The 20,120-nt window shown below is 47.4% G+C and overlaps 2 protein-coding genes and 1 long non-coding RNA gene across 3 annotated transcripts in view; all 3 read left to right on the top strand.

Annotated features, from left to right (window-relative positions):
- Nucleotides 1-5,063, top strand: part of MTHFD1 (methylenetetrahydrofolate dehydrogenase, cyclohydrolase and formyltetrahydrofolate synthetase 1) — a 40,299-nt gene extending 35,236 nt beyond the window's left edge. The window contains exons 27-28 of the mRNA XM_041476353.1: nucleotides 3,845-3,953; nucleotides 4,135-5,063. Of these exons, the coding sequence (XP_041332287.1) occupies nucleotides 3,845-3,934 (90 nt within the window). The 3' untranslated portion in view covers nucleotides 3,935-3,953; nucleotides 4,135-5,063. The remainder of the gene's footprint in view (nucleotides 1-3,844; nucleotides 3,954-4,134) is intronic.
- Nucleotides 5,064-8,293: 3,230 nt separating this feature from the next.
- On the top strand, nucleotides 8,294-9,312 carry LOC121358186. Its single transcript, XR_005955844.1, has 2 exons — nucleotides 8,294-8,427; nucleotides 9,070-9,312. It is a non-coding gene; the product is annotated as an uncharacterized LOC121358186 (long non-coding RNA).
- Nucleotides 9,313-9,700: 388 nt separating this feature from the next.
- On the top strand, nucleotides 9,701-12,404 carry AKAP5 (A-kinase anchoring protein 5). The gene is made up of 2 exons (XM_041476392.1): nucleotides 9,701-10,817; nucleotides 11,445-12,404. Exons 1-2 carry the CDS (start codon nucleotides 9,701-9,703, stop codon nucleotides 11,930-11,932), a joined length of 1,605 nt encoding a protein of 534 aa, XP_041332326.1. The 3' UTR covers nucleotides 11,933-12,404.
- Nucleotides 12,405-20,120: the final 7,716 nt, after the last annotated feature.

Here is a 20,120-nt window from a genome sequence, read left to right as displayed (position 1 = left end):
GTGAGGAAAACAACTTCATGTGCATTCCAGGAGTCATTTACTGTTAAGTGTCTTCAATCAGGAGAGTCCTTGTCTTTTACAGTTGGTGTTTTGACAGTCCAGTGTATCAGATGCCTTAATAGGGGTTTTTCTCAGGGGGAAGAGGGAGGCTGAAATAGAGCATTTGACATTTGAATAATTAGCAAGCTCCTGCTGTATTTGTCAGGTCCTACATCTCTCTTTTCCTCAATTTTGAGAAAAGGGTGAGCTCTGTAGTTTGTGAATTGTAGGAACAGCAGGCTGGTAGAGGGAGAAATCTTGGCCCACATGGTTGCTGTTGTGACTTTCCATTCCTGGTGAAGCACTTTGCAGATGACCTCTGTGTACAGCTGTGGATCAGGGCAGAGCCAGGCAACCCCTCCTAAGCTTACAGAGCAGATGTCTCTGGATGAGACCCCTCCAAAGCAAAACTGAGCTCTGCTATCAATCATTTATCAGGCTCCCCTCCTCTTTGGTTCTCATGGTTTTGCTGACCATCTGTTTGCTGTTCAGACTGCAACAATTCCAACAACTCATTTCACTGCGCCCTTGAGTTTTTAGTTTCTGTTCTTTGATATGATTGGCATAATGTCAGCTGAGAGGAGAGAGAACAACCAACAATGGAAATAGGATCCTGGAACAGCTTTGTTATGAATTGCCTGGCAGAAAGAGGAGCTATCTGCAAAATGAACCCACATTCTGGTTTGCATCTGTAGAAGCAGCGCTAGGATGAAAGGACCCTCTGGAAATCTTACCTGGGGAATCTCTTCTGGGCAAATGTTGAGTAACTAGTTAGATTACCTTAGGGCATGAGGCAGTTGGAGCAAGCAGCTCTTTTTCATGTTTACTAGCCCTTTTTCTGAGGTCTTCATGGCAACATGTTTGTTACAATAAAGTTTCAGAAGCATTGGGGTGCATGATTTAGTGATGAAGTTTGCTGATTTAAGAGTTGGATCCTCTCTTTCTTCAAATGCTAGCTAGAGCCAAATATTGGCTGCCTTTTTCTTTTAAGATAGTTAAGGTTTCCAGATTATCCAGCATAAATAAGGTAATCACATCCTGATTGAAGTGTGGCTCATCCATGTTCTAAAGACTAATGTGTGTTTTGGAATAGAATGAAAGATAGCATGCCTGTTCCTGTTATAAATGGCATTTTTTGCGAGCCAAGATTTAGTCCAAACAATTATTTATTTTATTATTTATTTCATAAGCATTGGAGAAGGAAAGGGTACACTGCATTAATGAGTAAACAAGAGAGAGATGTTTTCAGACATTAAAACTAACATTTTGGCTGTTTTTCTGATGTCTTCAGTTTCTATGGAGTTGGACTTTTTCCTTTCTGCTCCTGTACCCATTTCCTAATGTTTTCTTGGCCGTGTAGCAAATCATGGTGTTAATTCTGCCAGAGTTAACAATAAGTCTTCTGGCTGGGATGTGATCACTCTTCCGTGGTGTCTAAAACCCAGGGAATGGATGTCCTTTGGAGAAACAATCTTGGGCATTTTGAATCAGATCACTATTTTAAACCCATTCAGCAGGGGATGTGTTAGCCTCAGAATAAATTTTAGGCAGCAGCCATTGAACTGTGAGCTGAAAATGCAACAAATACGTAGCTCTATGCAGAAGCTTTTAGGATAAATGTGAGGTGAAATTAATCACTGGTGTGTGCCTATTCTTGTTACCTGAAGTTAATCACAAAGGCACATCGTGCTTTTATTTTTTTCTCAGCTTCTGAGTTTTGGAATTTTCCTTTCTGGCTTCAAGTTGAAACTGTTGTACCTCCATGAAATACTGTGAGATTTTAAAGGAAATACAATTTCAAAGGTTATCTAGATTTAAATGTAATAAATCATTGGACTCAGATTGATTTGGTTTCTTTTCTGGTGCTGCTGCTGAATTGAAAACAGTTCTCAGTTATTCAGCTCTGGTTTTTTTAGATCCTAAATGGCACAAGAGCAACAAATATATGTTTGGTTGGTATTAGTTTTATTTGAAATCTTGCAAGGGGCTTGATTATACCCAGGTGGTCTAAGTTTTTCTTGTAAGTAAATAGTGTAAATTGCCCTGTGTTCTTTTTGAGCACATGTGGTATTAAAGGGGAGGAGGATAAATGAGAAAAAGTTCATTCTTTCAGCTCTGAAAATAACTGCATGAAGCATTGTAGACAATTGTAAAGAAAATTATTGGCCTGGATGGAAATTATTCTGCACTGCATGGAAATTTGGGGTTTAAGCAGACTGCCTTGAAGTAATAGATAGCAGAGTAGCCACTGTGGGCTGCCCTCTGGATAGGAAAGGAGGAAAAATTGACTGTTCATTTCAAAATAGAAAGTGCAAGAAATGGCAAAGTCAGGCACATTTGCAGCACCTCCTACTCTATTGAATGCCACTCTGAGCTCCTGCTGTGGCCCTCTGAATCTGGAGGTGGAGATCTGCAAAGCTCCATGATTCTCTAGTGATACATAAATAAATAGGAAGTTTCTTGCTCTTCATGGCCGGAGAATGGGAGCTGAGAACAGGAAAACCCCTCTGGGCACTTTGAACCTGTTAATACTTTCTTGAGATGTTCTTGAGAGCAAAATATTTATACAGCTGAGCAAAAAGACAAGGAATGGGGGTCCTGCCTGTGACCCACCCCCCCCCCACTTCTCTGTCTGGGAAGGCAATGGATCTCATAAAAAGCTAATGCAGCCCCAGAATTCATTACAAAAAGGGGACTTCAAGTGATTTTTACCTTTGCATAATCCATGAAAGACTTGCAGTGGTACAATGCACGTGGGACTGGTGTTAGCACTTATAAATGGCTAAGGAAAATGGGCTGGGACTCCAAAAGCTCCCTGAACAGTTTTGAGAACTGCAGAAAAGACCTCACCAACAGAGCTTTGCCTTCTTGCTGCTTAGCTTATCATCAAAAGGAAGATGGGGAGGTAATTTGATTAGCGTGCAAAATACTTGCTCAGGGAGAAAATACCAGGTTGCCAAAGAGATGTTTAATCTAATGGAGACAGGCATAACAATACTGACTGTGAAAGCTGAGGCAGGGTGATGCAGATAGAAAATGAGACCTTTCAAGTTCTTCCTTTTTATAAAAGCATTTAATGACCACTGACACAAAGTACCAAACGTGGTCATGGACCCTTGTAGAGTCTGTGTTCAGCCTGTGTGTGCTGCTGGGCTAAATGCTGCCTTAGGGGAGGGGAAATGCTGTCAGCTGCAAGGATAAATCAGGCCAGGTGTAGTTCCTGCCAGCCTTGTTCTGCATCCCTGAAACTGGGTACTCAGCAGTGGGACAAGTGCAGAGGACTGGCCTGAGGCAGTAGTGCTGGCAGCTGCTTTGTGAGTTCAGTTCTGCCTCTGAGCAGCTCTTCTGAGTGTGTTCTAGTAATTATTCCTAATTATTTAACATGTCTAGTTCTAGATTCTCAAGGAATTGTAATCAGCTGAGACTTTACAGCTGGCAAAGTTGTATTCAAATTTGTATCTTCACTTTAATACTCCAAAAACTTCAGAAGTAATTGTCTCATCACAGCAAAGTCCATGAACACTCCTCCAACAGTGAACTGGTCAGCTGCATAACCAAGTACTTTGTCAAATCTTGGGCTCAGTTACTTGCAGCTGCAGAAAATCCTCATGAAAAGCAAAAACTTCATATCTGTCTACTGAGCCAGGAGTTTCTGGTTCTCATGGGGTGCTTCAAAACAGTCCATGACCATCATTCTCTGGTCTGTTAGTGTTCAGGCTGCTATTGCCATCCAAGTCTTCAGTGTTGGATCTTGTGCCCAAAATGCTGCCACTGCCACTTTAACATTCTGTCTCTTGTTGTCCAGATGAGCACTATGCCAGGACTTCCTACAAGACCCTGCTTCTATGATATAGACCTGGACCCAGTGTCAGGAGAAGTAAATGGGCTCTTCTGAAAGGAATGTTAAACCAAAGGTTGGTGCCTTCTTGAAGGCCTTCAATATTTGGGTTTTGTTTTTCCAAAGATCTTGAGATAATGGAGTTAAGCCAATCCCATATTATGCCATATGTTTCCAAATGACATTTTATTATAATTCAGCCTGAAAGTTGCCTGCAGTACTATATAATAGTAATTAAATTTTATTTTTGTTTTTAGCTCCCAGAAGAACACCTGATGAGTCATGTAAATGGAACTGTGCTCTGATTTTTTTTTTTATTAAGTCAGAACAAGAGATCAGTGAGAATATAGTTCAAGAAGTGACTGGAAGGAGGAGTGCTGAGGAATCAACCAGTAACTTTTAATCTGTAATAATTTTTAAACTGCTGTTTTCCAAGCTAGTTGACACTGAGCATATAAAGCAAACTTCCTCTGCAGACCTCCCACTTCATGATTGTAGCTGAAGCAGATACAGAAGCTTGGGTTTAATGATCTCTTTTGATTCAGTGACATGATTTTAATAATTAAAAATCCTAAAGCTGGAGCTGTTTGAAGCAGTCTTGGGACTTTAATTGTCTTAACCATCAGGGTTTTGCAGCATCCATCATCTTTAGAAGTCGTGCTGGCTGCAGTTTCCCCTTTGCCACACGGAATCTTCTGTTCCTCTTCTCGCACCTTGGGAGAACCTGCTGTGCCCTGGCACTGCTCCAGTGTCATTTCAGAGGAGCAGGGAGGATCCCTTCGCTTCCCAGTGCTCTCCACAAGTGCTTACCCTGCTTTCTGCTGGGAGTTACTCCTGCAGGCACCTGAGCCACATCGATAGCCCGAGCCCAGCTGCAACTGCTGTGTTCTTCTGTCAATGGAATGAGAGCCCTGGATAGCAGATCTGGAGGGACTGGGTCTCTGGCCCATATCTGTGGCTTCTACCAAATGTGTCCTTTGAACCATTTCCTGCTCAACCATAAGTGCAGTTACACCATTGACAGGCCTTGTTTCTGAAGGTACCTTTTTGATCAATAGAAACAATGTGAACAGTGATCAAGTGATTTGTAACAGGTTTTGTTAGCAGCCAAAAATCATTTTGTAACAAGAAGATAGCATTGCTGACAATTTTTTAACTAATACAAATAAACTGGCAAATACTTCAAGTGCTTTTTGGGTTTTAATGTATGCACTGAGATTACTGAATTAGAATTTATTTATGTGATTAACTACACACAACAGCAATCATTGTATTGACAAGTAGGAGTGATTATTGCAGTAATAAGTAGCCTGCAATGCACCAGGGGGTGTGTGTTTTAATCTGGTTTCCTTCCCTAGATGATGTATGTTGTCTGTAGGAAATAAACTACCTGAATTATTCTGTGAATGTGAGATACTTGCATCTGACTGCAGAATATCTGAATTAACAGTCATGAGACCCATCTGCTTGTATCAGAACTGAATCTGAAAACATTCCAAATTTGGTGAGAACTGGGAGGATCAGGATGTAGGTGTGCACCAACGTAGGGGAGCATTTGTAGTACACAGATACTGTGTGTGAATATGTATATATATGGAAAGAAAGATCTCTATTTCTTCAGTTATTCAGGAGGGGAGAATAATTACATAAAAGTTACCTGGTTGTGACACAAGCAGACAGAACACTTAAAATGGTTATGAGAGCATTTGAGATGCATTCACAGCCTCCTAAAATGTTCCTTTTGATGTTATCCAGCCAAGGATTTCCTGGCAGGCAGGAGAGCAGCCTCAGTGCCCTTGCAGGGGGTCAGGAGGGGTTCCCCCATTGCTGCCCAGCCCCCCAGCCTGGCCGAGGGTGCCTCTTCACCTGCAGCTCCAGGGCCCAGCCTTCCCTGGGAGCAGGGTGCCAGAGCGGATGCTGCCAAGTCTGCTGTCAGTTCCTACATTTAATCTTCCCTGCTACACTGCTTTCCTGCAAGTGCTCCGTGTTCCACCTTCATTTTATGCTTATGAAAGATGGGATAAGTGCAAATTTATGCTAAGATTAGCCTCCTTTTAGTTTAGCATGAGATCATAGCCATGTGCTTGTGAGAGATGGTTCAAGAGGTTGCTAGTCCCCCTCCTGCAGTGAGGCACAGCGCCGGATCACGCACGAGCTGTTGAAGGGTTTGCTGCACAACAACAAAGCACAAGGGCCAAAAAAATAGCCCCAAGCATCTCCAGAGATCAATGGGGAATGTTTTCTAACCTGCACTTCTAACCTCTCTTTTCTCTTGCAGGATGGATACATAAATAGGTTATTTTTTTAATACTCTCCTTTGTAGCTAAAGGTCCCAGCTAGGTCTTGTCCTGTCAAATAGGACACAGAGGACACTTAATTTCTCCTAGCTAAGTACTCAGTGGTTTTCTTCTCCTCCTGTTGCTTAGAGAAAAAACTAATTATGTACAAATTTCTAATCTGTGGGGTATTTGTGGGCCTGGTCCTTAGCTGGTGTTATGGCCATCCGTCCCCCGTGCTATGCTGTTGTGAGAGCACTGCATCGCATCCTGTAAGAAATAACACAGATTTATGGTTTTAGGTAGTGCTGGGGGCAAGAAAGAGGAGAAGTGTTGCTTGGTTGACTTGTTGCATGTCACCAGCACCACAGAAAGAAAACAGGATCCAGCTGGGCCAGGATCTTCTGTCCAGCTTACCCAACTTCTGACCTGATCCTTTGCTTACCTTTTATTTCCCTTTCACCACAGCCATTGGTGCTGCCATCTGCCCCTGGAGTGTCAGGAATAATTGGATTCCATGCAAAGTGCTCCCAAGGGAATTCATGGCAGCTTGCCTCCATCACACCACCACATTCCCCAGCCTCACATTAGCCATCCTCATTGTCTGCTTCCCTCCCTCCTGCCTCCAGCTGCAATGAGGGAAAAGCTCCTTGCATTGAAGGGCCTCACTTGGCTTTAATAAAGAGGTGGATCATAATTAGAACCCACCACCCACCTCAGGAGAGAAGCTGTTTCCAAATGAAGTTTATTATCCTGAGTGAATGCGAGCAAACACATCTCAGAGGGGAGCTTTTAAAAAGGCAATTCCTTGTGATGCTCAATGCACTTTTTCTGCCCTCCTGGCTGGCGTTTCAGCCCAACTAATCCATTTTGTACCTTTTTTCCCCCATGAAGAAGCTGAGGAGGGGGGAGGCCATGTGTGTTTTTTCTAAGCCTGGCCTACACTGGAAGCCACTTGCAAGTTCAGAGTGCTGCTTTGCTCAGTTTCTCGTGTGCAAACGTGCTGTGAAGCAGTTAATGTCTGTAAAGCCTTTGTGGGCGTCAGCTCCCCGTGGAGATGAATGGGGACGTTCGGGCATCTCAACTGCAGTTTCCTGTAGTTCATCAGCTGCACTGGGAAGTCCTTTTTCTGGAGGCTCTCCCATCAATCATCACAGCTGGAGACGTGATTTTTTTAAGTCAGATCTCAGCTGCTTTGGAGAGAAGAAAGGCTCCGATGAAAGAGGCACTTTCTCTGGTGTTTTGGGCATGGATTAGTTTGAAGCCAAGAGCTGGCTGTCCTTATCTCCACCTCCAAAGGTGCAGCTCCTGCAGCACCTCCAACAGTGAGTGCTGAAAGCTGTGAAGGTTTCAGGTGGGACACAAAAAACAGCTGCCAAGAGCAAGACCCCCTCCCTTCGCAGAAAGCCAGGAACCCCCCAGCGGTGCCTCCTCCCGCGGGGTGTGCCCCGGGCTCCCTTACAGTGCCTCCTGCTGCCGCTGGCATCCAAGCTACAAACCGCAGCTCGATTTCTGGGAGGACCTTCACCTCGAGCTGAAGTTGGCGGTTTTCGGGTCTGCAGCTGCTGCGCACAGCCTGGGAGGGGACGGAAGGTTCCTCTGCCAGCGGGCGAGGGATCCTGCCCCGCCAGGAGAGCGGTGCTGTCCCGCCACAGGGCGGGATGCTACCCCGCCAGGGGAAGGGGATGCTGATCGCCGAGCAGGGAGCGACGCTTTCCCACCGGAGGAAGGAGGCGGCGAGCAGGTGCCGGGGCCGGGGGCGGCTCCGCCTCGGGGGGACCGCGGGGGCGGCGGCACCTGCGGGGTCCCGGGGCCGCCTCCGCGGTGGCTGCCCTCGGAGCCCCGGAGGGGTCCGGCCGTGGGGGGCTCCCCGCGGCCGGGCGGGGGAGCGGCGCTGCCGGGCGGGTCCTGCTGCGCACCCGCGGACGCCCCCAAAACTTCCCGGGCGCGGGGGCGGCGGAGCCGGGCTGCGGGATGCGCTCGGGGCACCGGCTGCTGCGGGTGCGCGCTCACACGGCTCTGACAGCTCCGCTCGCTTTCCCCTTAAAATAGCCTCATTAAAATAATAACCATTTTTTAAAAAAAACCCAGATGTGCTGCGGGGGAAGCGTGGCCCGGAACCCCCTTTTAATCACCCTGCTCCTGAAAAGCAGAGCACGAAATGCCGTGTAAAGCCCTGCCCGGAGACCCCGAGCCCGTCCTGCAGAAGTTGGTCTGCTTGTGGTAACACCTTTTTGCATCGTTCTATCCAAAAGGTTCTGATGATATTTCGAGGTAGAGCTCTTTTTTTTTTTTTTTTTTTTTTTTTTTTTTTTTTTTTTTGCTAAGGTTGACAGGTTGACACACATCTTACAACATCATGTCTTTGATGAGCACACACGGTGTTAATTGAGGTTGCCATGGGAGGCATGCACGTAGTATAAATAAGCTCCCTTCTTGCCATGTGATTTCGCTTTTGTATTCCTCAAGCCTCCTTTTTGTATTCTCTGTTTTTGCATATTGTCATATGGTGCATTAAAGATAAAAATATCTGCTGTCTCAGGGTGTAATTTCCCTAGCTGGAACTATAAGTGCATATGGAGCAGTGGGGAAAGGATTTAGCAAACCGTAGGAGAAGGAAATATGTGTGTGCCTGTGTAATAAGTATTCACCATAATATGGGCAGTTATATAAAAAAAAATCCCTTTTTACCTCATAAAATAGCAAAATATTACTTTCTGTGATGGAACATCACTGGGTTGACATCTTGTGGCCTTATTTTGCCTTTGGATATTGATGCTAATTAGTGAGAAAAACCTGCTATAGTGCATCCAGCCCTGGTCTGCCTCCCAAAACGAAATGTTTAGGGAGAAAAAACTTTTTAGTACTTTTTAAAAATTTCTCTACGGGTCTTATCACTCATTTATTGTGTTCCAGATAAAAAGATGAAAGCCTCGGTCATGCTTTGCAGCAAATTTCATGTAACACTCGAGGGGAACTGAAGCAGAAACCAAAGCCAAGGCAAAGCAGCATCTGACCTTGTCACTGGGGGGCAGAAAACAGCCGCTGGTTCCACTGGTGCTTCGATCAAGCTCCCTGGGCAATGTGGAATTGCAGAGAGCTCACAAAGTGCAAGTTCCCTCCAGGTCCGTGGCGTGAATAAAAATTGTTAATTCTTGGCTTGATTTGTCATCCTTTGGGGGAAAAAAAAAGGTATGTGAGACTGGCCATTATACAGTTAGACCAAGCACAACTGGAAGTGGGTTGCTCCAGAGATGAGAGTGACTGAGGCCAGCAAAGCCAAGGAGAAGCCTGTTCAACTGCACATCTACCCGGGATTCCTTGGAGAGGTGATAAAGTGAGTAATAAGGCAAAGTGGGAGTTACAAAGTGGATGTGACAGCTCCAGCAGAACTTCTCACTGCCACATACGCTCGTTACAAAGCAACTAACATTATTTGGAAATCTATTTGAGGAAAAAAATGCACTTTGAGCGTCTCTGCAGTTCTTGTGTCTGAAGCATTGATTAGGAAAATCGGCAGCACAACACCAACAAAAGAGAGGAGAATATGGTGAAGGCAGCTAAGGAAATTGAAATGGAGAACCCAAGAGAGGCAGAGACTCCCAGCACGGGGGCCACATGTTCCCCACCAGAGGAACAAGCAAAAAAACCCTCCATGCTCTGTTTTAAGAAGCGGAAGAAGTCCTGTAAGAAAGGGCTGACTGTGAAGGATGCATGTGAAGGAGCCTCAGAGGAGAAAAGCCAATGTGTCAGCGCTGACCAAGAGGAGGCCAAAGCTTCCAATCCATCACGATCCTCCAAAGGAACCTGGGCAGCCATCAAAAACCTTGCCAGACCTCAGAGAAGGCAGAAGTCCTCCTCACGGAAGAAGGTGCCCTCTGATTCCCAAGTGCAGCTGGAGGTGGATGCTGAGGACAGCTGTGCACAAGACCTCCCAAAGAAACGAGCGAGCTCTGGGGTGAAGATGCCCTGTGTGAGGTTCTCCAGAGGTAAGAAAAAACCCAGCCCCTCAGAAGCAGTGGAGGAGTCAGAGGGCAGTGTTCAAGCAAATGAAGTGATGGGTGTTGTGAATAAGGCTAGTGAAGAGCCAGAGGATTTGGCCCCGACAGACAAATCTGAATCCCTCAGCCCAGTCTCTGCCCAGGAGGAGAAGGATATGGCAAAGCAAGAGCAGCATAGAATGAAGGAGGACCAGGATACAGTGAAGAAGGACCAGGATACAATGAAAGAGGACCAGGATACAGTGAAAGAGGACAGCCATACAGAAAAGGAAAGTGACACCTCTGTTGGGAAGAGTGAGCCCTCAACAGAGCCCACACGTGATGCAGAACATTCAGAGTGCACTGTTCAGTTGGAGATAACCAATTCAGAGACATTTGATGAAACAGCCCAGGACAAGCTGCAGGAAGGGAGTCTGCCCCAAACCACCGATGATGTGGAGGGCAGGGAAGTTGCTCCCGAAGCTGTTTCTAAAGATCAACCTGACAATGCCCCTGAAATCACAGAGTGGCAGGAAATCCCTCATATCTGCAAAGAGATGCCTGAAAGGGATGAATTGGAAAAGAGCATAAATCTTTCTAAAGAGTGCAAAGCCGAGGAGTCTGTAACTGATTTCAGTGAGTTGGCATCTGGAGGTGATGCAGCGAGTGTGCAGGAGGCAGCAAGTGTGAAGGATGCAGTGAGTGTGCAAGAGGCAATGAGTGTGCAAGAGGCAGAAAATGTGCAGGATGCCATGAGTGTGCAGGATGCAGAGAGTGTGAAGGACACCACGAATGTGCAGGATGCAGCGAGTGTGCAGGATGCAGCAAGCATGCAGGATGCCACAAGTGTGCAGGATGCAGAGAGTGCACAGGAGGCAGTGAGTGTGCAGGAAGCAGTGAGTGTGAAGGATGCAGCAAGTGTGAAGGACGCAGTGAGTCTGAAAGATACAGCAAGCTTGCAGGATGCCACAAGTGTGCAGGAAGCAGTGAGTGTGCAGGAGGCAGTGATTGTGCAGGATGCAGCAAGTGTTAAGGATGCAGTGAGTGTGCAAGATACAGCAAGCTTGCAGGATGCCACAAGTGTGCAGGATGCAGTGAGTGTGCAGGAGAAAGCGAGTGCCCAGGATGCAGCAAGCATGAAGGATGCAGTGAGTGTGCAGGATGCAGCGAGTGTGCAGGAGGCAGTGATTGTGCAGGATGCAGCAAGTGTTAAGGATGCAGTGAGTGTGCAAGATACAGCAAGCTTGCAGGATGCCACAAGTGTGCAGGAAGCAGTGAGTGTGCAGGAGACAGCGAGTGCCCAGGATACAGCAAGTGTGCAGGATGCAGCGAGTGTGCAGGATGCAGCAAGTGTGCAGGATGTAGCAAGTGTGCAGGATGCAGTGAGTGTGGAGGATGCAGCAAGTGTGCAGGAATGCTCCAGCCGTCAGATACTAGAAGCAAATGCAGGTGCTGGTGTCAGCATCGTCATCACCATCACCGAAGCTGAGGACTCTGACAACACCGACTCTGACCAGGGCTATGAGCCATCCCCAGTTTTGCACCAAAAAAAGCAAAAAGGGAATAAAAAATCAAACAGGAACACTGATGTTGGCCAAAAAGAGGGCCCTGAGGCTGGTGGTGGTCCCCAGGCAGAGGAGAAAGGTCTGGGTGACCAGGGGCACAGAACTGGGGAGCAGTACGAGCTGCTCCTCATAGAAACCGCCTCCTCCCTCGTGAAGGCGGCCATTCAGTCATCCATAGAGCAGCTGGTCAACGAAATGGCCCTGGAACAGAACAAGCACAACAGCTTTCTGTGATGGCAGCCTTGCCCCAGAGAGAAAGGGCAGAGAGAGTGATTTCAAGCTCCATTTGGCCTGCGGGGTGTGTGGAGAGCTGGGAGAGCTCCCAGTTAATTCTGTAGTTAATTCTGCATGCCCGTTCAGTTGTGTCTATGTGAAACGGATCCCGGGACGTGGGCAGACCCTGCTGAGAGCAGCGTGTCCCCTGGGGCTTCAGACAGCACCACTGACCACAGCTGCGGAAAAATTAAGGTGTTACAGTGACTGTATTTTCACTTATTGGCACATTTATGTCAAGGCCACATTTCTGCTGTCACCCATGCCCTGTTTCCCCGCTGTTCGTGCTGTGGATCTGTACATACCAAGTGTTGGAAGAACGGCCCTGAGAGGCAGTGAGTGCCCGACCTGCTGCTGGGCTGGACTCGGGGCACGCTGAAACAGCTGGAGGCTTGCTGGGCCTTTATTGCAGATGAGGAAGAGCGAAGTGTCTGCAATATTAACAAGAAAACATCGATGCCAGGCTGTGTTTTGTCCTGTGAACCGGCCCTCGCTACGCACGGGCGCCGGGAACCGCGGTCACTGCTGCGGCACGAAGCCGCCGGGTTCCAGCGAGCTCTCTCCTTCCTTCGGCCTCTCCCCGTCAGGAGCAGCCTGTGCATCTCCAGACACGCTAGAGCTCAGCATCAGCCTCGCCTTGCTGACCCCGGGCTGCGCGAACGCCAAGAGAGCCACAGCGCCTCGTCTGCTGGGGGAGCCTTTCCCGCACCATCGAACTCAACGGGAAAAATTCCCTGCGGCATCCCGGGCGTGGGCTGGGCGGGAGCAGCCCTGCCGCAGGCAGCCCCTCTCCTCCTTCCCTCCCTCCCTCCGTCCCCATGCCGGTGTCGTGCTGAAGCTCTCCTCAGATGTAGCATATTTTTTTATACATGGCATGTGATATAAATAGCAGTGAGCTGCATGCGTGTTAGCAGTCAGCACAGTTTGGGAAGCTGCAGTGTGCTGCCGGGATCGCTGCGATTAGGACGCAGTGCCGCTGGCACCCCCGGCTGCTGGCGGAGCCCGTCCCGCACCGCTCCCCGCTCGGAGCCCTCCCGCCCTCATCCAGCCCAGGCATCCCTTGGGAATCGTGCGGTGTGCCCGGCTCGCTGCCATGGCTCTGGCACGCCATGTAGCTCGCTCTGAAACACGCAGGGAAATGCTGGAGCAATCTTACCAAAGTCCTCAGGGGAAAAAAAAGTCCTGACATGAGGGCCTGAGGACATGGCTGGGAAATGCCAGGACGAGCCTCCTGCTGTCAATCCCCGCGAACTGCCCTGCCCCGAGGGGTTCGCACCGGAGCAGCGTGTGTGTGTGTGTGTGAGCATCACCTCCAGCTACCAGCACTCCAGGAGAAAGGGGCCTTTTAGTAACATGGGATTGCATCTGCGTGGCTGCGATTTGTGTCCAGCTGTGGGCAAGGCAGCGTGTTCCTCTGAGAAAATTCTCCTGCGTGTTCCTCAGCCGGCACAGAAATAGCAGCTGTGCTTGGCAATTGCTCACTGACCATGAGCTGAGATTTCCCTTCCCAGCACAGACTTTGGATTCCTGCTAAAATACAAGGGCTGTACCTGTCCCTCGTACCTGGTGCACAAAAACATGTTTTAAACCTTGATAAAACATCTTGATGTCACGAGAGGACTGCGAGCACGAGAGCCACAGCTTATCTCTGTGCAAGTAAAACTTAAAAAAACCCAGAGGGTGGTAAAGAAAAAAAAAAAAGTCTTTTTTTTCCTGTGAATTTGTTTATTAAGTTATCAGCTATTGATAATTCAGTGTGTACAATTTTAATGGCTTTGTACTTCATACTGGTCCTTCCAGGTATTTTGCCATAGTTTTGAAAAAGGGACTTTTAAAGGACTTTTAGATGTACCTTTGGAGCTGCCACAGCACCCCGGGAAGAGCCATCCTGATGCTGGGAGAGGCTTACGGGGTTACACTGGGCACTGTGGCAGGCTGGTGCTGAGCAAAGGGCTGCAGCATTGCTGTGGGATCCCACTGCAGCCAGCTGCAGAGGAGGATGCCCAAGCTTTAGTAAATAAACACAAAATTACCCCACAGGGCCAGGCTGTCATCCTCTGTCAGCCTGCTAAGCTGTTTTGGGAGGATTTGGTGTTATTTCAGTATTGCCTTTTAGGTGAAACATGTCTTCAAAAAAGGAGGAGAATGGCAGAATTGCCCATTCCAGCCCTGCCCTGTGACTCGCTCCATGTCAGGGGTTGGGTTTGCATCCTCTCTTGTATCTGGTTTTCCCTCTGTTATAGCTGTACATAGAACTGATGATTATTCCATTAAAGCTGAATGTACCTGTTGTTTTCTCACCTTGTGATTGAGTGGGCAGCTATGGAGAGATTTTATATGTGAAAGGATTAACTCACAGTGGTGCTCCGTTGTGTCCAGCTTTTTCAGGCAGTCATACAGTGAGCAGAGAGAAATCTTAATGTTGGTGGCAGATCCAAATTCTTTGGAGGTTTGCTCCTCCTCTGCCCTTTCTGTGACATTTCCTTTTGGTTGCTGGTGAATCATTTCTACTACAGAGTCTTGGCTGCCCAGGGACTGCTATAAGGAATTTGTGAAGGATCACAAATCTCTGGCAGCTAAGAAAAGCCATCCTGCTGCCCCATGGTTAAATTCCCTATTAGATACCCTTTGGCTTCAGAGGAAAATGTCTGAGGCTCTGCGGACTGACAGGCGTGGTGCTGACAGTGCTCAGCTTGGAGCTGGCATTTTGGGAGGGGGAGCAGCACATTTGGTGTTTTGGCACTTTCTGGGACAGATAAAATTGATCCCACACCCTAATTGTTTTTGGGTTTTTGGGGTTTTTTTAATAACATCCTTCATATAATTTCTTGAGACAGTTTAAAGCATACACAAAATACGGGGGAAAGGAGTTATAAATTTTAAATAGTATTAATACTATCTATTCTTTCAGGTTTACAGAACAAAATATAGGCTCATAACAACTGCTAATGACTTAATTAAGACTCTCTACTCCTTCCTTATGATTAGAGAGCATTAATAAAACATTTATTCTTTCATAGAAGGAATGATAAATTCACTACTGTGAAAGAGTGCTGGGAACCTGTGAGGATGTGGCTGTGTGGCCGTGACAGAGCACCAGAGCCTGACTTTAGGACCATCATCCTCACCAACAGCTAAAATAATCTGGAATTATCATAGAATCACAGGATCATTCAGGTTGGAAAAGACCTCTAAGATCACCAAACACTGCCAAGGCCACCAGTAAACCGTGTTCCCAGGTGCCACATCTACATATTTTTTAAATCCCTCCAGGGATGGTGACTCCACCACTGCCCGGGGCAGCCTGTTCCAATGCTGGACTCTACTCTCAGGGAAGAATTTTTTCCTGATATCCAATCATTTTTATGGCTCTATTAAGCTTGCTTCTGAGCTGTCTGGCTCCTTACCCAGAAATTCATTGCTTGCTGCCCTCTGAATTATGGTTCTTCTGCCCACCCCACAGCCTGTGCTGCTGCTTTTGTCCCAGATGTTTCCAGTGCTCTCCTCAGTGGGGACAATTCAGCTCCATATCAAACAATCCCTATCCTTGCTTTGCTGTGTCATTTTGAATATTTTCATCTCCCATAGCTTTTTTATATTAGCAGCAAAGAAAAGGGTGTTTAAATAGCATAACTCATACCCAGAAAGGCTTCCAGGGGGATAAAAAGCTTTTCTGTTAAGTCAACACTGAGCCCAGCAGAAAACAAGTGTATCCATTGAAAAGTTCCTTGTGGAAACTGCCAGTAGACAATGATGGCACATACAAATATTGCATTTTCTTTCCTGCCCTGGGACACCAGAAATGGATCAGAAATGCACTGGGGCAGATCTCCAGCTGCTGAAGGTCATGGCAGCTCCATAGGCTTCAAAGGACTGACTCTACAGCAGCCAGGAGTCTGGTGTTTGAATCCAAGGTGCAATCCCTGCATAAATCATGGACATTCTCATATGCAACATGTATAAAAGGTTGTGGGGAGTTCTGTTGTTGTTTTTGTGGGGTTTGGTTTTTGTTTTTTTAAAATGTTTGTAAGAAACTGAGTAAATTCACAAAATGTGTGGGAATCCTGTTTTGCACTTGGGATGGATGGATGGAGGATGGATGGATGGAAGGATGGATGGATGGATGGATGGATGGATGGATGGATGGATGGATGGATGGATGGATGGAAGCCAGGCCCATGTGTTACAGGCACTGTAGCCCTGATGTTTCCTGTGTTATAGATAGAACCTTTCAACATGAGTAACTCAAAATGAACTGCTCCAAGGAAACAGATTGATTTAAATAATTGCTTTAATATGATTTTCCCTCTGCAGTTTTATTTCCCAGAGAAATGGTTCTTGTCAGCTCTTGTTGGGTAGTACTAAAATAATGAAATAGTTTTCATTTGCAAACGGGCAAAATCTTAACATTAAATGTGACTTAAAAAAAACCAACTAATCAGAGGATGTTATTTCTTTTACAATTATTTAAGCTACAATACAGGTTAATGTTTTTTAGGAGGCAGATGTCTTTCTTTTTGCAGAGAATTGTGAAGAGTGCAGTTCTGTGCCAAATGATGGGATTTTTCTGCTGTGGGGATAAAGTCCACTTAGCCAAAAAGTGGATTTCAGCAAAAAAATACCCAAACCCCGCACTTTAAAGTAGGTTTCGTTATATAAAAACTGACAAACAGGCTGGATACAAAAGGGAGGGAGATGGTAAGAAAACATGTTTTGCAATTCAGATTGTTAAGATGAAAGTATCATGTGCAGCTCGAGCTGGCAGTTGCCCTGTCAGTGCTCAAGTCAGACCTCGCGGAGATCTGCCTTCCAAACCTCTTTAATCTGGAAGAGGTGACACCCCCGTTTTAAGATGCTCCAGCATCTTCTGCAGGCACCGCTGTCCTTTCGGGAGGTGCTCTCCAATGCCTCACTGCTGCACGGACACACTGAGCATCACTTTGCCCTTGTCCCTGAGAGAAGATTTCCATCTGGAGAGGGATGGATGTCATCTCCGCGCCCCAGCGCCCGTCACTCGTGTCACATTTGCTCTCCCCATTTGTCATTTATAATGAACACTCGAGGCCGCGGCGTGTCAGAGCTCAGCTCTTGACAGCTCGGCGTGACGGGAGCCTGCTGAGGTGGCAGCTGGGTGGGAAGCGCAAGGACTGCGGCTCCTCCGGAGCATCCCCCGGGAAGGGGGAGCGGCGCTCCGGCCCCGCCGCTCCCGCCCGCCGAACCTCCCCGGCTGCGCCGCACCACGGCGTCGGGCTCCAGACAGCCTGAAACCCGATTTGCATTCCATTTCCCAGCTGGAGCAAGGCAGGCCGAGGCGCTGGGAGGCTCGCAGCCCGCGGGCAGCAGGAGCGGGCCGGGGCCCGGCTGGCGAGCGCAACAGGCACAACAGGAAGGCGCGCCCGCAGCCCGACCATTAGCGCCATGAGTAAGCGAATCGGGAAAACAGCCTGCTGGGGGATGCTGGGCCCTAATGACAGGCTGGGGCTCCTGCCCTGCTGGCTCCGGCGGTGCTGCGGGTGGCGGAGGCGGGCGCTGCGGGAGCGGGTCCCTCCCGGGAGGGCTGCGGGCAAAGGTGACGCGGAGCATCCGCCGCTGCCGCTGCTCCGGCGGAGCTCGGCGAGGCTGCACGCCCATCCCTGGGTCCGCTCTCGGTGGCTGACACCACTGTCAGCGTGCCACGAGGTTCTTCCCCTGTATCCATCACCCCTCGATGGCTCGCCGCCCCGGTTTCCCTGCCCTGGCGCCTATTGCTGGCTTTATGTCCTGGTTTCCTGCCCTGGCACATATAGCTGGCTTTATGTCCTAAACACAATGGTTTGCAACTCCCAGGGATTGCCAAGAGGGACAGGGGGCTTTAGACAGTGTTTTTCTACAGTATTTGTGCCAGTAACAGGAGGATTCACACGGACTAAACATGCTGCACTGCCCTGTGCATCCCAGGAGGTACCCCCAAGTTCCCAGCTGGAATCCCCCAAAGCTTCCCAGAGCCACCTCCACTCAGGTGAAACCCAGAGAAGCCTGAGAGCTTTGCCCTGCCTTTGTTCTGGGTGTGCAGCCTCTGGTTTAGAATAGCTGGTGGAGAACATTTCCTCTCCTAGGCTGCTTTTGAAGTTGTGTCATTACTTTTTCTTAATGAAACATGCAAATCCCGTAGATGCCGCGATTGCATCTCAGGGAGCTCAGTCTTGACACAGCTCTGGTTGCAAATATTTAACCAGCATGTAATTTAGGGCACATCCATCCTCATTACCTTTTTCTTCATGATTTCTTGTTGCTCAGAATACATTTTCTTAGTGCTGGACTGCTGGGAAGCCCACTCTGTTGCAGTTGTTTTGGCAATCCTGGATGAGAAGGAAAGAGACTGAGTTTTATTGAACAGGGAATCTGAAGATCATGGCAGAGGTATGGCATGACCTGTTGGCTGATTGCTGTGGGAGGCCTTCCATAAGCCATGAAATTTGGCCACTGATAGCCCATAGTCCCATCCAATGATGGGGAATTGCATATGCTGAGGTCACTTTTCACTGCAGTTCTGAAGGCTTCACTTACACAGGATAAATACTTTCTGCTTCCAAAATACCAGAAAACTATTCAGTATCAGCATTACACTGAAGAAGTGAAATGGCATGATAGCAGTATTTCATGGCCTTATTTTTAACTGTAATGCTCACTGCTTCAGGTTTACATCCCAACAGCAAATTTCATTTCCCTGTCCAACCTTCTCAGTGTGCACAAAAACAACATTCTCCAGACCCCACACTGCAGGGGGGGATAAATACACTTTTGTCCACACACTTTAATGCACCCTAAGAAGCCTGAGAAACACAGACCCTATTGGATCCAGCAGCATCAGGTCACTAAAAAGATTTCAAAATATTTCAAATTACCTATCTTGAAATAGTTTCTCATGCTCTGGTGGTTGAGCCAGCCAATGTACAGTCAGTATTTTGGGGCCAGCACCCAGCTACATGATGACAGCCACTGCTGCACTTAGTGGCATTTCAGAGGTTCACTTGAGCTGGCTGAAGAGTCTGCTCATGCTCAGGGGCTTTGGCAGGGGGGATCTGAGCCCAAATCTTCCCATCTTTACATAAAATATGAGCTGTAGAGCCCAAAGAGAAGGCACTTCAATGACTATGGTTCATCAGCTCAGTACCCCTAATGATGGGACGTCTCCAGAGCACATGACAAATCTCCAAGGATCCCCTGGAGCTTTGGGACTTCCAGCCTTGAAGTATTCCCACCCCAGGGCTTTCTTTGCCTAAGCCCATGTGCATCTATTAAACAGTCACAGATATCTGGAAGGAATCACTAGTATAATTATTCTGCAGACTATGAAAAAATTTTTTAGGTTATTTAAAAAAAAATAATCAAATCCCAACAAGAAATGAGTATTTGTCAAACCCAGCTGTGCAAGTCAGGCAGATTTCCAAGCATGTACCGGCATAAAGGTTAAGCACTCAGTAATTCAAGTGTCTTCCACATACAGTAATAAAACTTCTCATGATTTATCCAGGAGCAGCTGCTGCCCTTGCTTAGCAAATGTAACTGCCCTGTAAAATTATTTTCTATTCATAAGACTTGGAGAGAATGATGTTTTTATGTTAACATAACTCGGAGCTGATGACTTCTGTCTCCAGCTTTTCCTGCTGCTTTAATTATAACAGTGCTTTAACACTTGCAGTAGAAAACTGCTGAAAATGCATTTCTTGTATTGCAAATGATGCAAAAAAAAAAGAAGCCTTTGGCAGGCGTTTGATGTCACAGATGTTCAGTCCCACAAAGGTTAACCAAAGTGCACCTTTAAAAGGGGGTGTGAGGATAACAGAAAACAATCCTCTACAGTTGTATCTTTTCAAGGATACACGGGAACACAGCCCCGGTTTGTGTCTCATTTCAGCTTTGCTGGTGTGTTTGCAGTCAGTGCCATGGAGTCACTCCTACAGCACGTAGAGCCGAGGGATGTTTGGCTCTTTTACCCAAGATCATGGCTTTTATAAAAGCTCCCTATTTAATGGGCAAGAAGAGAGCAAAACAGTCCAGCCCACGCACCTGAGCATGAGCAGCGTGTCCCTTGGGCACTGCTGCTTGCTGTCCCTGCTGCTGTCCCCAACACTCACCTCTATTGCCACTACTCTGTTACCTCTGCAGA

This window comes from Pyrgilauda ruficollis, unplaced genomic scaffold (assembly GCF_017590135.1).
Source record: "Pyrgilauda ruficollis isolate IOZ18807 unplaced genomic scaffold, ASM1759013v1 scaffold38, whole genome shotgun sequence".
Lineage (NCBI taxonomy): Eukaryota > Metazoa > Chordata > Aves > Passeriformes > Passeridae > Pyrgilauda > Pyrgilauda ruficollis.
Note: the sequence above shows the minus strand (reverse complement) of the source record. Positions and strands in the feature narration are given on the sequence as shown.